The 17,792-nt window shown below is 39.6% G+C and overlaps 1 protein-coding gene across 1 annotated transcript; it reads left to right on the top strand.

Moving 5' to 3' along the window:
* The first annotated feature begins 1,170 nt into the window (after window positions 1–1,170).
* ddx27 (DEAD (Asp-Glu-Ala-Asp) box polypeptide 27) lies at window positions 1,171–17,684 on the top strand. Its single transcript, XM_017479959.3, has 21 exons — window positions 1,171–1,411; window positions 2,552–2,701; window positions 2,800–2,859; window positions 2,940–3,156; window positions 3,900–3,949; window positions 4,066–4,149; window positions 4,336–4,441; window positions 5,131–5,304; window positions 6,327–6,477; window positions 7,519–7,618; window positions 8,219–8,360; window positions 8,492–8,645; window positions 8,772–8,853; window positions 13,682–13,859; window positions 14,044–14,150; window positions 14,253–14,349; window positions 14,451–14,542; window positions 16,279–16,399; window positions 16,511–16,607; window positions 17,076–17,147; window positions 17,295–17,684. The coding sequence occupies exons 1-21, from the start codon at window positions 1,328–1,330 to the stop codon at window positions 17,308–17,310; spliced, it is 2,334 nt and encodes a 777-aa protein (XP_017335448.1). The 5' UTR covers window positions 1,171–1,327; the 3' UTR covers window positions 17,311–17,684.
* The last annotated feature ends 108 nt before the right edge of the window (window positions 17,685–17,792 follow it).

Below are 17,792 nucleotides of genomic sequence, written 5' to 3'. Positions count from 1 at the left end.
TGTGACGTGACGAAATAAAGTAGGACTCGGATCAGGAGGTGAGGTGAACTAACAGACTGCATAGCCTGAAGACCTAATGCTAAACTATTCATTAATCATTTCTGTTTCTCATAATTCGGCTTTGCCGGCATTAGCCTATAGTTTATTTTATAGTTTATTAAGTACTAGATGCTTTAGGGAATTTAACACACAACATTTCAATTACATTCTGCTGAAATGAATGAAATGACTTGAAAAAAGTTTCATTCACTTTGCTGAGCGAGATTCAAAGTAAAATCTTCCAATCATTCAGTAAGTTTACATGGACAACAATAATCCAATATTAACCCGATTAAGACGATACTCCGATTAAGAAACTACCATATAAACAGCAATTTTTAATTACCTTAATCTGCGTAAAGTCATACTCGAAGTAAACAAATGGAATTAAGACGTGGAGTATTCCTGTTTTAGTTACGTTATTGACGACGTGTATTACGGACATGTACACACCTTAATCACACTATTAACGTCGTGTGAGCGTTTTCACCGCATTTTGCGGCAGGACACGATCACACATGGCAGTGCTCAACCGTTTTAGGAACCGTCAAACAAGAGAGCACGGCTGCATCCCAAACCGTGTACTTACCTACCATAGGCCTATAGTAGGAGAAATACAAGTATCTCGGCTACTAAATAGAAGGTAAGTACGTGGTTTGGGACGCAGCTCTCGGCTTCAAGCAGTTGTCTATTGGCATAGCATATTTGGCATAGCATGACAAATAATTAACCGCACTTGAAGCATTCGTAATTTTTATATATATATATAAACATAAACACCCAGAACTGTATGTCGATTCGTGAAATTCTGGAGGGAACGTCGGACGGTGTGGCGCCGTGACATAAAGACGTGTGCTGTTAATCGATCTATGTTCTATAACATGTAAAACGTGTACATGAGAGGAGTATTCTAAAAGCGACTCATGTAAACACCTTAATCACAATATTGTCTTACTCAGAGTAAGGTCAGTAATTAGATTACTGCTGTCCATGTAAACGTAGCCACTATTTAGCTCTGCTAGTAGTCTGAAAATTAAAGCGAACAGTCCCTTCTCGCCGTTAGATGTCGCTGTCGTACAAAAAAAACAAAACATAAATAAAATCCGGTCAGACGCATAGAGGAAGTGACGTACCTTCTTGGACTTTTACAACACGTGGGGCTTCATGGACGAGTCCTCAGTTCTAATTTAGTAGCAGTTTTAAATTAATGTACTCTTTTGAAATATAATAATAATAAATAAAGAGAAGAGAAGGTTTGGGTAAATATAGCTAGGCAGTGAGCAGAACCATGTTGTCGGAGTTTGATCTGATCGGCACCATTGACGACAACATAGATGTACCAGAAGACGAGGAGTCGGGCTCTGATGGCGAGGTGGGTAAAGACTTCTTTTCGTGTGTGTTTTAAACTGCTAGCTACACGCACACGTCTTGTAGACGCGAAGACACCCTGAATCACGTGTAGTTACATAGCTAGCTCATACACGGAGCCTCACGTGACTTGCCGTGAACATTAGTCGTGCTAAAATAAAACTAGAAAGTGCTTCTTAATGTTTGGCTGTATGACGTCATCTTGCCTTGACCTGATGGCTTGCCTTGTTAATTACAGTAATTGCAATGAATGCCACATTTGAGCTGAGAATTACTGGAGAACAAAAACAAATGGGTGAATTCATTGTGTGTTCTTAATAACTCCATGTCTTATTTGCACTCATACCTGATTACACATTCTGGAGCAGTCTTTACCAAAAACATACATGTGTTCATGGTTGCTCATTTTAAAAAAAATGGTTTTGTCTCAGTATTACCTGTGAACAGTACATCCCTTGCTAAGTAGCAGACAAGGCGAGGGTTAAAACTGCTGGGTGAACTGTAAGGTAAGCGGTTTAAGATGACCGTGTGATTAGTCAGCCTGTCTGTCTGCTCAGAGTAATGATAGAGTTGATAGATGAGGGAAAATTGTAAGGTTTTGCATTCAGGATCACTGGAAGGAAATCATTCATTGTATAAAAATCCCCAAACGCCATTTGTACTTTTACTATGATGCTACTGTATAGCTTCCTTTAACCTCCTGTGATGAAGTTCAGCTCAACTTCCTGTATTTAAAACAAACAAGTCTGTGTTTTTGAGCTTATAGTGGAGATGAACTCTGAGAGAGACCAGAACTGCCATGGAAACGCTGACAGCGTTTTGTTTGCTGTCAAATGGTTGACCACTGCTGTGTGTGTGTGTGTGTGTGTGTGTGTGTGTGTGTGTGTGTGTGTGTGTGTCCTGTTACAAAATGCGGTGAAAACTCCCACACAATGTTAATAGTGTGATTAAAGTGTGTACATATGTGTGAGATTGTGCCCTGCGATGGGTTAGCACCCCATCCAGGGTGTCCCCCGCTTTGTGTCCCGAGTCTCCTGGGATAGGCTCCAGGCTCCCTGCGACCCTGTCTAGGATAAGCAGTACAGAAAATGGATGGAATGAATATGCAAGTCATTGAAGGTGGATTTTACCTTTAAACGTATAGGAGCAGCCCATCGTGTTGAGTAAGGAGAAGAAGGCGCTGAAAGGACGAAGCAATGGCGACTTCAACGCTGACTTTGAGTTCGGAGAGAAAGATGGACTGTATAGTGAGGACTTGGCCATGGCAGAAGTTATGAGCCAACTTAAAAAACGAGTGAGTGTGCAATGTTCTCATCTTCCAAGCCCTATAGGAACAAAAAGCCAATGTGTGAAATGTTCTTAAGGTCACGGCTGATTCATTCCTGTTTCTAGAAAGCACCCACCACGTTGGATGAGAAGATAGAAAAAGTGCGTAAGAAGCGCAAAATGGAGGTAAGACTTAGACATTGAGTGCTACCTTCAAATGTGGTATGATTGTGCTGTGACTTACTCACTGTTGTGTTGGTGTTCAGGAGAAAGCAGAGAAAGGAGGCAGCAAAAGTGATACTTCAGTCACCAAGGAGGAGGAGGATGATGCTGAAGACGGTGACGATGATGACGATGGTGATGACGACGACGACGACAACGGAGATAAAGAGCTTGAGGACCAGACAAATGAAGATGTTGGGAGTGATGATGATGATGATGATGAGTTTAATTCAGGGGACGAAGAAGTCCTCAAAAAAGCAGGTGAGCGCTAAAGACCTGCATCATTACTGAAAAGTGAAGTTTTCAATGTTTAAGGAATAAAACATGTTGGGGCGTACTGTTATTGGGCATACAGTTATCCCAGAGTATTATGCCAATGCCAGCATGTCCTGAACTATTTAATTCCTCTTATAGCACAGCAGTTAGCCAAAGATTACAATTTCTATTAATACAAGAATGACACAAAGTGCTTTTTATCCATTTCTCCATCGTGGAACATCTGCAGATCAAGTTAACTGTTATGCTACCACTTTCTTTCAGAGTTAGGGAGACCTAATTGTAGCTTTTCATGAAAGACTTTCCCATGTCAGAAAACTTTATGGAACAGCCTCACCTCTGACTGTTTGAAAGCGCTGACACTGGAGACTCTTGCAAATGCTAAATAAATATCTCCTCACTGAAAACGTCTCCCTATCAAAGGTTGCATGTGTTTTTTTTTAGCCACAAAGCATCCACCTTTAGAGTCCCTGTGAAAGGGTTGTTACTGTAGAAGCAATAACGTATAAGAATGATTACATTAATATAAACCTGGGATTTGATTCAGATTATTATGGCTCTGAAATTAGCCCCGCCTCCGCTCAGAACTAAGATGCTCGCCCCTCTACCACCTTTTCCATAAGAGGGACTTAATAGTGCGTTTAAACAGACACGTGAATGTACACGTAATAGATATGTAACCTTGCACATGTAAAGTTCTTGATCTTTATTGCACCTTCTCATTATAGATACTCTAAGAGAAAAAGGCAAGAAAGGAAAAAGGAAGGCAGCGGAAGAGGTACGTCTTTAATGTATTTTTACATGACCTGTGTAACGAGTAGGATAAATTATGGTTGATGTCGAATGCATCATCATGTTATCCACGTATTTTTTTTTTCTCCCCCCTTTCTGCAGCCTGAAGCCTTCTTTGAAGACGCCTCACAGTACGATGAAAACCTAACATTCCAGGACATGAATCTGTCAAGACCTCTGCTGAAGGTCAGGTGCCATGACTCTGTTCTCTCCAGCGATGTACTCCCTAAAGTGCTCAAGCTCACCACTCTAAAGATAATTAGAACTCAGACTTGTATTTTGGTAGAGAATATTGTTAAAAATTGATAGTAAATGCAGTAGGTTTTTACATCTAAATGGTATATAAATTATATTGTCCTGCTGTTTCCACAGGCCATCACCACCATGGGCTTCAAGCAGCCCACACCAATCCAGAAGGCGTGTGTTCCAGTGGGTTTACTGGGGAAGGATATCTGTGCTTGTGCTGCTACTGGAACTGGTAATTTTCAGACTTGGAAGCCTTTTTGCTATAGGGGGGGAAAAAGGAGCTGTAACGTCTTTAAACACGTGCTTGTATACGAATGATGTATGCCTGATTGATTTTAAGATTTAAGGTAAGAGTTCAGTGCTGAGTTCTCAACCTTTTTTGGACACTGACTTTATTTTAAGGGCTTACCCCGACAGCCGATAATTCAAATAAAGACAGTGCATTCAAAATAAATACAATGTATAGGATGATTGCAGTAAACATTAAAATAGATGCACAGTCGACAGAATTATGTAACTTTCTTAGTTAAAGATTACATCTGAGCTATAAAACAACACAAACTCATTACTTTTAACCAGTCTTTATTTGCACAATTAACATTGCTTTTATGAATCACTGTGTGTAAGGGTTTACAGCTGCAGACATCTGCATGCACCATGTATAATGAGAGGACTGAGCTTGTGTTGAGAGCATATGGTTTAGTGTTTTGATTTTGGAGACGCAAGCTGCTGTTTAAGCACATTAATGGGCTCACTTCAAATCACTATAGGGAGAGATTGCAGAGTCTATGCCAAGATGCACTGAAGCTGTTCTGGTGGCTTGTAAGGTCTCATGATGATCATAGCACCTTAGTGGTGCTAGCACTTTACTTACTTCTCTCTCTCTCTCTCTCTCTCTCTCTCTCTCACACACACACACAGGTAAGACTGCAGCATTCATGTTGCCTGTACTGGAGCGTCTCCTTTACAAGCCGAGAGTAATGCAGGTAACGCGTGTGCTTGTGCTCGTGCCCACCAGAGAGCTGGGCATCCAAGTGCACTCTGTAGCACGCCAGCTTGGCCAGTTCACCAACATCACCACCTGCCTGGCTGTAGGTATGTACCCCAAGACGCTAGTCATACTCAAACATTTTTTACTTGCGAGGACAGTGAGGATAGAACACTGTAGCTCATAGCCGAAACACTGACCAGCAACTTAGTGACTATTAGTCAGGATTGCAGTTAGGGCTGGGTAATATGAAGACACATAATGTGATGTCACAATAAGCTTTGAGATATTGTGATATCTTTTTATAACATTATGTTTAAAAATTACATTCAATTACAAACTGACTGGATTTGTCTTTTTTTTTTGTTGATTTTTTTCCTCCATTTTCAGTGTTAGATATACAGTATGTTGGTTATTTATTTATTTTTTATAAATGACTGATATGATACATTTATTTTGTAGGTATTATATAAATCAGCGAAATGGGTATAAAAGTACACCACTATTGTATTAGTGGCAGTTTGCCAGCAAACCTATATGTTGTGATACAGATGTGTATTGTCTTCCCTTTAGAATCGTGATATGATTTTATGATGCGCCTAATCAAAAACTTGATCAGAAGAGGACAAGGACCATAGCTACACTGATACCCTTTTCCCAGGGATTCATAGGCACATGGGTGTAGAAGCCAAAACATAAGACTGGGCAGCTAATAAATATATGATTAGTCTACCCTTGTTTTCATCAGCCACATATTGTGTGTGTGTGTGTGTGTGTGTGTGTGCTTTTGTCTAGGTTATTTATTTATGACTGTGGTTACCAAGTCATGTCAGATGTACCACAGTTGAAGAGCGAGGAGTAGTAACCCAAATTTGTATATAAAATAAGCTATACACTGTTTTGGTCTTTTGAAATATGTCAGAAGGCAATGATATTCATTTCCACTCCTTAAATGTCAGTATTGGTATTCCAGGTCTATGAATGTGGCCATGTGTAGAATAACTAGTTGACATTATTATTATTATTATTATTATTATTATTATTATTATTATTATTATCTATCTATTTATTTTATTTATTTTATTTATTTTAATTCTTGTTTAGAGTAACTTTTGTTTGTATTGCTCAGGTGGCTTGGACCTGAAGTCTCAAGAGGCAGCGCTGAGGTTGGGGCCTGACGTCCTGATTGCCACACCCGGCCGCTTGATAGATCACTTACACAATACTCCATCTTTTGAGCTTAGTCAAATCGAGGTGCTTATTCTGGACGAGGCTGACCGGTAAGACTTCAGAGCAAACATTTGCATTGATTTTAGTAATATATGTTACGGCCCAGTCTAGGTTGGGCCGCACAGAGTAACCAGCTCGGGATTCAAGTTGATTGATCTTTAAATAATGGAATAACAACGCAAACAAGGTTGTGCGAAAAAGGTGGTGGTATATTGTAACAGACAATATATACATTGTACAAATGAACCAACCAGGCGTATCTTCAGGAGGGCCAAAATAATAAACAAAAGAATTCTATTGTTAGGTAGCTAGCTTACCTAAAAGGAAAGAAAAGAAAATAGAAATATTCTTCCGGAGACGGAGACAAAAGGAACGCTCTCCCAAAAGAAATGGCAGCCACACCCCTACTGCCAGTGAACCAAGTGAACATAAATGTATCTACACACACACACACACACACAAGTGAAGAGAATACTCAATAACAATATAGGGATAACCAAACTCAAAGTCACAAACCAGGCAAAAGTCAAAACCAGAACAGCGGTCAAAATACAGAGTTAGCCACAAGGGCAAGCAACACAAACCAAGCAATCTCCTAACAACAAATCACACAAACATCTCCAACATCCCACACATTCTCACTCCGTCTTCCTCTTTAAGTATGGCCGCCAATCAGTGAGGTCATCCTGGAGGCGGGAGCAAGGCAGGCTTTGGCAGGCTGGAAAGTCTGGGAGGGAGTTCGGACCTCCACACAAAATGTCACAGCACACAACCCCCCCCCCCCCCCCCCCCCAACCCCCACTCCCAAAGATAGCGGGTTGTAACTTATCAGAAAGGAAAGAACGTAATCTTTCTGACAGAACTTGTTTGTGTAACGCTAACTGCAATTATTACTTAGTAATACAAATCTTGACGAGCAGCGCTAACATTGGATATTAGTTTAGATTTACTCCTGGCTTTGATTGTGAAATAATTATGCACAGCCTTGACATTTGATAGTCAAGTTTGCTCTGTTTGTTTGACCAGTTCTTTGAAAGATCGAGTTTGCACAGTTATTTATTTGTTGGTGGATGTTCTCTGTTTTTGTACAGGATGTTGGATGAATATTTTGAAGAGCAGATGAAGGAGATTATCCGGCTGTGCTCTTATCAGAGACAGACTATGCTGTTCTCTGCCACCATGAGTGAAGAGGTAGCCTCCCTTTTAATGTCCCAGTAATTACACTGGTGATTTGATGGTCTAAGAATCCATGTACAAAACATCTGTCTGCCATTTTCCACCGTTATTCTCTTACACATTTAGGCTTCAGTGCTGGCCTTGGTATTTTGAGACTCTTTTTAATAGGATTACATCTATAAAATGTCAGGAGTGGACCAGTGGTAAATATTAGCTAGTCCATGGGGCAAGTTCCAATTCCGAGATGTTACCCAGTTCCTTTTTGTTTGTCCATAAGCTGAATTATTTAGGTAAAAAGTACAGGTTGTCCCGGGGGGGTGAATGTAAATTGGAACGCATATGCAAATGATGCAACAGAGAACTTAACAAGTGATAATCCGTACCCAGGACCACGCAACATGACTCTATGTGCAGAAGATTGTGTGGATCAAGTTTTAAGGCAATGATTAGATGGTCAGGTGGACATTATTTTGGTTGGAGCTTAAGTCTTCAGGAAGGTAGAGCTCCAGGAACAGGGTTGGTGACCACTGGTGTAGGTGATTAAATGGGCTTTTCAGGTGTATCCTGAGTGAAAGATATGTTGAGGATCTTAATTAAGAGTTTTGTATAATGCAGGTAAAAGATCTGGCCTCGGTGTCACTGAAGCAGCCAGTGAGAATCTTTGTGAACAGTAACACAGATGTGGCTCCATACCTCAGACAAGAATTTGTAAGGATTCGACCAGCCAGAGAAGGAGACCGAGAGGCCATAGTTGCAGGTGAGGGAAGGCCTTTTTCTTTATTTTATCTCATTCTCCTCTCCACTTTCCTAACAGTCTGTGTCACATCATCGTCCACATAAATGAAACTGTCCCCCCCCAAAATTGACCTTTTCTGACCCTGTGATCAGCGCTCCTCACGCGCACTTTTCAGGACCATGTGATGTTGTTCACCCAGACCAAGAAACAGGCCCACCGCATGCACATCCTTCTCGGCCTCATGGGTTTAAAAGTCGGAGAGCTCCATGGCAACCTGTCTCAGACGCAAAGATTGGAGAGTCTCAGGTACGCTCGTGACTTTCAGAACACCTGAACACACTTTCTGCACAAATCATTAGGAAGAGATATTGATGTGATCTACAAAGAAAATACTCAAATGCTAAATCGCTTTTCTCTTGTCGCTCTCATTAGGCGATTTAAAGATGAGCAGATTGACATCCTGGTGGCCACAGATGTAGCAGCCAGAGGCCTGGATATTGAGGGAGTCAAAACAGTAGGTTCCAAGAGCTCAATTTTGAGATTTAATTTTTTTTCTTCCTTTTCTGCCATTACAATTTTCTTATTTCTTTTTGATGTACAGTTTATGGTGGGGATATGATTGTGTATATGTAACAATCAGTGTGCCGTAATGAGATCTAAAATGGTAGTTCACTTAATGTTGTGCAATACTGGTATAGACACAGTACAGTGGTGCCAAGACCTGCGGGTTAGACGATGCATCACACAGTGGTATGAAGAAATCAATGATATGATGATATTCGGTCTCCATTTGGGTTCCTAACATTCAGCCCGCTTTATTGACGGGTCCTTTATACCTCATCAGCAGTCATGTTTCTCAGTCGCAGGTGTAATGAATGTAAATTAAGTGGATTATTTATTTGATCATCCTTTTTCTCCCTGAAATGTGTTTGGAGTAGAAACTAAAAGTTGAATGCTTTTTGATTTGAATGAAAGGGATGCATCTTTTCTGTTTACCGTGTTTGTTATTTGGAGGAAACACGGTATGAGACCAGTCTTTGGGCGAGTATGTGTTTAATAATTTGCCCCAAATAATTTACAGCATATAACAAACACTCTTATCTAGAGCAACTTAGGTTGTTATTATACTTATTATTCTTATTATTCTTATTATTCTTATTAACATTAATAAAACCTCAGGATATAATGTATTACTCAACCATAATAGTTTAATTGTTGAGCTATTGAACAATATCAGATTTTAGCCCTCCCATCTAACATCACCAGCTACAACTGGAGCCAATAAAAAATAAAGTCAGTGGGATTTTTGACTGGGTTTTTGGTTAAATGCCTGAAATAAGGTCTGTGGTTAACACAAGCTCAAGATATTTTTATAGGTTTTATAAAATGTATAAGAGAGTTTTATTCTACTGCATGAGATACATCAGTAACTCCCCACGCGTGATTTTGTTTAAGCCTTTACGTGTCTTAAAAAAGGCGGTTGCTACCAAGTGGCTAAATGGTACTATAGAGGTTATCGGGGACATTAAACATCACTCTGAGCAGGAAAACTCATATCCTACAGATTCGTTGTGTTTATTCTCACGCTCTTGTAGACTATTCCAATTTTCCAACTTGTAGATTTATCAATTTATAGTATTTTCCATTTGTAGTGTTTTTTTTTTTTTCAAATTGTAGTGCTGTAGAGCTTAGTGGTGGTGACGTTGAAGTCACATGACCATGGTGTAGTTCGTTTATAGCCTACCTAGCTTTTTACGTCTGCTGATTGTCTTTAGGCATCAAAATTCATCAAAGTTGTGCTCATTTGTGAAGATTGTCTTGATGAACAAAAACGTGTAAGAATCGTAAACTTTTGTAAACTTGCGCAATAATCCAAAAGCCAGTGGAAAAATACTGTTGGCTTTTTGTCAAAGGGAACCAGGGGGATTCTAACTTCCGGGTTGGCCCACATAAATACATCATCCCTGCAGCACTCTATATCCATACTAGTTTAATTTAATACTATGATATTCCTAAGTTGTGACAAACTATACACACACACATTCAATGGGCAAGGCCTTGACAGTGTTTAGGTAGTCTACAGGGTAAATGAAGCTAAGTAATTAATTTTGGGTAACACTTTACAATAAGGGTACATGAATAATTGTGTACATGTATCTGAATTAATAGTTAGTTCAACATGGACTAATGGTGAATGAAAGCATGGACTAATCAGGAACTAATAAAAGGCTAACCTTAGCTACGACTGGAGTCTTGATGATTCATGTGTTAATAACGGCCACCTTAACTACATGTTAGTACACGTTTGATAGTTAACATATTAATTAATACCTACAGGTAAACTTAATCAAATGGACTGTTTAATAAAGAACTTGGAGCAGCAAATCCTACTTTGATCTGACTGACATTGATCTGAATTCAACATGCACAATTTTATTTCTTTGGACATAGTGTCTGCAGCTCTGGTGGTGCTGAATTAGTGGTGGTCCTGACTTACCAAGTACTAAATTACCAATATCGATGTTGCTTCGGGAGATTTTCTGTCCCCTTCAACGTACCACTCTAGCTCCATTTCATCCAAACACAGGCCATAGTTCCTGTCAAAAGTAATACAGTTGTACACGTTTAATTCAGATCAAGGTAATCGGATCAAAGTTTGCTACTCTTCGTCCTTTATTAAAGAGTCCATTTGATAACCTTTACTGTAACGTTTGATATTGCATGTCTGTGTTGAACCTTGGTGGATAGTTTGGGTCATGGCAAACACGGGTGCATGAAAGGGAATGTGCAAGTTGGGAGCATGAACTCCTGCTTATCTGAGAGGAGTCTGTTGAGTAACAGAAGGGAGATTGTTAGCGAGCTGTAAACTAGCGTGTCCTGGATGCCAGGCATCAACATAATTCAAAGCGCACTTGTTAGGAGAGGCGAACATCTTTTGTATTCTTATTGTTGTCAGCTTATATAAAGACATTACCCTTTCCCCAAATCCCCAAATCTGCACATATGTTTTTTTTTCTGTCAGTATCGAGAAGGTGTGGAGTTTAATTAGACCAATGAAGCCCTGCAACTTCTTGATTGTCAAGGACGATACTGTAAAGTCCCAGTTAAGTGCATTAAAATGTGACGGTGTTATTTGATGTGTGGGCTTAGTTCTTCTTCTTGTTTAATGGCGATCCCCCCCCCCCCCCCCCCAACCCCCCCAAAAAACTGCACTGGTCAACGGACTGTATTTCCTACATGGGTGATGTGTCTGAAGCCTATTAATTTCAGTATTGGTGTGTCACACCCCATCCCAATCTGGGGACCAATCAGAACTCTAGTGTGTCCAGCTCCTCTAGCATTCACACTTAGCTCCTCATGCTAAGGATCAGGTACAATATCCCCATCCATACACATTATATTCTATACTCCTGAGTCATGTACAAATATAAATAGCGCCCTATAAACCTGTCTGTCCCTCAGACCTGTTCTCAATCCTCACTGGCTTATTCTTAAAAGGACTAAATAACAGACTATGATACTCATTATACTTACTACACACAAGTAATACATGATGTACAGTTTCACACACATCATATAACCCAATTTAAATGTAAACCCAATAAGTGCCAATGTTTATTTCAACCCTGTATGTCTGAATCTTAGTCTAGATAATAACACCTCTTCCCTTCTTCTTCTTCCCTGACAGTTTACACTCCCTACTGACTGTGTGATAGTCTAACACCCTCTATTTTTCCATCTTATTTGCCTTTTTCTTTATTCCTGACTTTGACTCCTTCTTTCCCATAGGTATTTTGGCATCCACCTCCCTCTTATCTAATGCTTTTTTTTTGCTAGTTTGCATTCAGTATACTTATTAAAGCTGAAGAAGAGTCCGAGCATATTACCACCTTGTTTGGTCAAACCTGTTCAACCCATTGTGATCCTACTATTATAGCAGTTAATGTTGCAGTGTATGCAGACAGATCATTGGGTAATTTCAGACACATACATATCTTACAATTGGAATGAATACTCCTCTATTTCAACTTCTTGATCGGTTAGTTCTTTAGTCTGTAAACATTTGCAGTATTGAAAAAAAATTGTTGTTCAGAATAGCCTCTAACTCCTTTACATTATATTCTTCTTTGGACCTTTCTCATGCCTCTAGTACAGTAGTTTTCCAAGTGGGGGTCGCCGGGGGTGCCCGGGGGGCCTCAACAATTTGGTTTGAAAAATAAATAATGATTCTCACTCTCAGACAACCACACACACAATCAATTCCTAATGTAAACATGAAAGAGGTAATTACTAATAAAAAAGGGGGATATATTCAGAAGTCTGTATTTTTAATGTGTTTTAAAGACATCTTGCAAAAGGGGGGCCTCTGATTCCTGATTCCTCCATCATGTGTATACTCCCAGCAGTCCTCTAGTACTTTGTGGGTATGATGATGATGATGATGATGATTATTGACTGATCCTTGAAAATAAAGACAATTTTTCACAGCCGCCTTTGCTCATATTTACCAAGGGTGCCAATATTAGTGGAGGGCACTGTAAGCATTGTTCCAAGGAGAGAAATTGTGCTTGTTTAAAAATGACTAGTACAGTAACACTTTTTTTGTAGTAACTAGCCCGACTAAGCCATACTCGACAGTTAATACCATGGATATTTGTAATGTTTGAGGCGGGACCCTTCAGATTCTAGAGAGCATTGGATTGGACAGAAAATCTGATGAGAAGCTGAAGTGCAGAATGATGTCATCAAAATTGTTGATCTGTATTTGTGGTAGAGAGAGACTGTAAATTTTGAATGCATATATCTTCTAAATGAGAATTTGGTCATTGTTTGGCACACGCTAGCTTATAGATAACCTTAAGGCTGACACATTCATACTAAAAGGCACAAAATGTCGATTTTGATTTCATGCGGATTTTCATGAAAAGTACTGATGGCAATGGAGAGCAAAGGGGGGGGGTGATGTATGACATTATGCACATATTCTCATTTCCGCAGAGCAAAAGAAGGTCATTTGATTAATATATCTCACTCCAGCCAGGAAGCCAAAGTTGGCAACTCTTATCTAGGTATTTAACTAGCTATCTATGAACACTGTTTACTATTAGAACTGATTATCTGAATGAGTAGCTAAGTGTAATTATACTGAAACAGATTAGCTTTACTAGAACATACAAGTGGTTTTTCATTTACATTTCTTTCAAAACTGATTGCAAATTGACTTACTCTCTCATCAAACAGTTCAGAAACGATCATCGCGATTTCCTCTTTATGTTCTGCCGATCTTTGCTTTTCTTCCCTCGTAGATTAAAATTTTATATTTTCCCCCCAACTTTCCTCAGGTTATAAACTTCACCATGCCAAACACAGCGAAGCACTATGTGCACAGAGTGGGCCGCACAGCTCGAGCAGGAAAAGTAGGTCGTTCTGTGTCGCTGGTGGGGGAAAGCGAGAGGAAGATGCTGAAAGAGATTGTCAAAAAAGCCAAAGCTCCTGTTAAAGCTCGCATTATTCCTCAAGGTAAAAGCACAATGCAGGGAGCACATGTTTACGATGAAGATAAACCAATAGCTGAGAACTTTAAGTCCTGGTATTAACTCATAGATATGTTACCAAGTTGAAGTGGTCATTTTATATTTTTTTGCAAAAAGACAACTTTCATTCTTGGAATGTTTTGATTGACTTTGATCTCTGTTTGTACCAGAGGTGATTCTGAAGTTCAGAGATCTGATTGAGAAGTTGGAGAAGGATGTATATGCTGTCTTGCGTTTGGAGAAAGAAGAGAAAGAGATGGTGCACTCAGAAGCACAGGTAATGTGCTCTGTCTAAAAAAAAACAACAAAAAAAACAAAAAAAAAAAACATTTTGTTTGTCTTGATTTTTATGTGGTTAAATTGTATCTGTGGTTTTTAGATTAATGCAGCTCAGAAGAGGCTAACACAGAAATCAGATGAGAAACCGCCAGCAAGGTCTTGGTTCCAAACCCATGATGAGAGGAAGAAGGAACGAAGTCAGTGTTTTTTGTTATTGTTTAAATGTGGTGGCCACCTGCTGCAGTCTAATATAGTATAAATAACACTAATGACTAACACCGAATGTGTTCTTTTTCAGTGAGCAAAGCACTTCAGGACTTTGACTTGGCCCTAAGGGGGAAGAAGAAGCGTGCTCAATTCTTGAAAGAGGGCAAGAAAAAAGTGCTGTCGGTATGGCTGTTATGTGACCTACTTTCTTTTCACCACCACTGTATTCCTTTATATACATAATGTACACTCTCTGAGCACTTTATTAGAAAGACCTGTACACCTACTCATCCATGCAATTATCTAACTCAATCATGTGACTGCAGTGCAGTGAATAAAAGCATGCAGAGGCGGGCAGGCAGCTTTAGGTAATGTTCACATCTATCATCAGAATGGAGAAAAAATGTGATCTCCGTGATTTTGGTCATTGCATGATTGTTGGTACTGATTTGAGCATTTCTATATTTGTGGTCTCCTGGGATTTTCATACACAACAGTCTCTAGAGTTTACTCGGAATGGTGCAATAAAGAAAAAAACATCCAGTGAATGGCAGTTCTGCGGACGGAAATGCCTTGTTGAGAGAGGTCAATGGACAACGGTCAGACTGGTTCGAGCTGACAGAAAGGTTCCAGTAACTCAGATAACCTTTCTGTACAATTGTGGTGAGCAGACAAGCATATCGGAATACACATCGAACAATGAGGTGGATGGGCTACAACCGCAGACCACAACATCGGGTTCCATTCCTGTCAGACAAGAACAGAAAGCTGAGGCTGCAGTGGGCACAGACTCACCAACACTGGACAGCTGAACAAAGGAAAAACGTAGCCTGGTCTGATGAATCTCAATGTCTGCTGAGGCACACAGATGATGGAGTCAGAATTTGGTGCCAAAGGCATGAATCAATGGTCCCAACCTGCCTTGTATCAACAGTCCAGGCTGGTGGAGGTGGTGCAATAGTGTGGGGAATGTTTTCTCAGCATACTTTGGACCACTTAATACCAATCAGTCATCACTTGAATTCCACAGTCTATTTGAGTATTGTTGCTGACCATGTGCATCCCTTCATGGCCACAATTTTCACATTTAATGGCAACATCCAGCATGATAATGCACCATGTCAGAAACTTTTCACGACCATGACAATGAGTTCAGTGTTCTTCACTGGCCTTCCCAGTCACCGGATCTGAATTCAGTTGAAGACCTTTTGGGATGTGGTAGAACGGGAGATTTGCAGCATGAAAGTGCACCTGAAAAATCTGCAGGAATTGCGTGATGCAGTCAGTCAACATGGACCAGAATCTCGAACGAATATTTCCAACATCATGTGGAATCCATGTCATGAAGAATTGAGGCTGTTTTGAGAGCAAAGGAAGGCCCTACCCAGTATTAGTATTGTGTTTCTAATAAAATGCTCAGTGAGTGTACATTATACATGTAAATGATGCACGTTTACAGTGGCTTACATAACTATCGACCCCTTGAGAACTTTCTCTGTATTTTTTCTATTGTTGGAACATGGAACTGAAATAGACTTAACTGGGAGAGTATGTAATGAATTTACGTAAAATAGCCCATAATATTGAAGTGAGACAAAAAACAGTATAGTTTTCACTAGTCATAGTTCAACAGTGTGCAATTAAAGTGCCACATGATCTCAAAATACACATCATAAAAAATAAATACACATTTCATGGAATATCCCAAAGTATGTTAGCGAACATGCATAAACAGACATGCAGTATCTATATACCAAAGAGCTATAAAACCAGTCAGACAATCCCAATTGTGTACACAACTATATACCTAGAGACTGTAAATAGTGTCTGTTTGCCTCTGTGAACTAGCTGCTCAGAACATCAGTTTGACTTTTGTTTCTGACTGGTTTATTGGTTTTCCCCTTGTGTGTGCATGTCAGGCTGAAGAAAGAGCTCAGTTTGAAATGCTCAAGTCTCAGATGTATGCCGAGCGGGCCGCAAAACGTGACCGCAAGCCCAAACGAGCCAGAGTTGTGCCAGAAGACGAGCCCAAAAACACAGGTCGGTGCTTTCATGGCTAATTCATTTCATGGCAGTTGTGTAATCTGGAGAAATTACTTCATCATCGTGGTTGTTTGGTTTTTCTGTTATTCACGTCTCGTCTTTGTCCAGCCTCAAAACAAAAAGGTGGAAAACCTACGAAGAAGTCTGTGTTTGACAAAGAGCTCACCAATGTCAACAAGAAAGTCCTGAAACAGTACAGATCTGGGTATGTTCTCTGCAGACATCCAGGATTTATTCAGACCCAGTGAACCCATGACCTGAGTATTATATGGTTATGCGTAAATGGGAGATTAAACGTTATGATGCTTTTAATACTTTCACAATGTATCATAATACTTTTAAACCTTATAAGAAGGTCACATTGGTTTTTTTTGAAGATTTATAGAACGTATCCATTATATCTGGCACCAAGGTCACTCATAGCTCACTAATAATCTCCCTTCCGTTGTGCTCCAAAACTCCTCTCAGATAAGCAGTAGCTCATGCTCACAACAGCTTTCACATTCTTCCTTAACTACTCTAGACATTTAAGGCCAAATAGCGACATAAACTTTGAACACTTATGACTTAATAGTAGGGCCTAATAAAAGTTTACTTGAACATTCCTTCTAATGTTCTCATAAAGTCACAGCTCATTCACTGGTGTTTTTAACATGATTTTATATTTCTGCAGGCCTTCCTTTGAGGACAGAAAAAGACTAGGGATTGCCCATAAGAAAGGAGGACGCTTCAAATCCAAAGCCAAGTAAGTTGTAGATCATTATTATGATGAGAAATGTATTATTTACCAAACCACAGGCTATGTTGGACAACTGCTAAAAAGTGTCTCTTTATTAAACCTAAATGTCCAGTTTTGTTTTCTAGGTTAACATAGTTTTATGTTTTCTTTCAGGTTCAGGAGGAAGTGAAGTGTCAAAGTGGAAAACCAGTTTCTCTCTGGTCCTGTTCGATCTCTTTCAAGACCATCTAGGAAAGTGGTCTTTCCTTTGGGCACAGCAGCAACAGAGCAATTTTGCACTCATTGTGTGCACTAAATGAATTACAACTGAATTTATTGCTGCTATGTTCGGGACATTATTACAGCTGAGTCATGTGAAAGATACAATAACTGATTATTGTTGTATAAGCCATGTAAAAATAGAAACTAGTTGCAGTTTTAATGGATGTCTCCGACTTCCCATTGTTAATGTTATTGCAAATTTTTTTATTTTTTTTGCAATCAGCAAATAATTTCTGCATAACATAGATATCCTGTTATTAAAAATGTTGTTTCTGAACTTCACTGAACTTATGACTTAGTAATCATTACCTATAGCTCATATTATACTGAGCTTTACCCAGATGATAAACTGACACTGGGTCAACATTGGACCAACATAAGCCATTCTGT

Source organism: Ictalurus punctatus, chromosome 11 (assembly GCF_001660625.3).
Source record: "Ictalurus punctatus breed USDA103 chromosome 11, Coco_2.0, whole genome shotgun sequence".
NCBI classification, from domain to species: Eukaryota; Metazoa; Chordata; class Actinopteri; order Siluriformes; family Ictaluridae; genus Ictalurus; species Ictalurus punctatus.
Note: the sequence above shows the minus strand (reverse complement) of the source record. Positions and strands in the feature narration are given on the sequence as shown.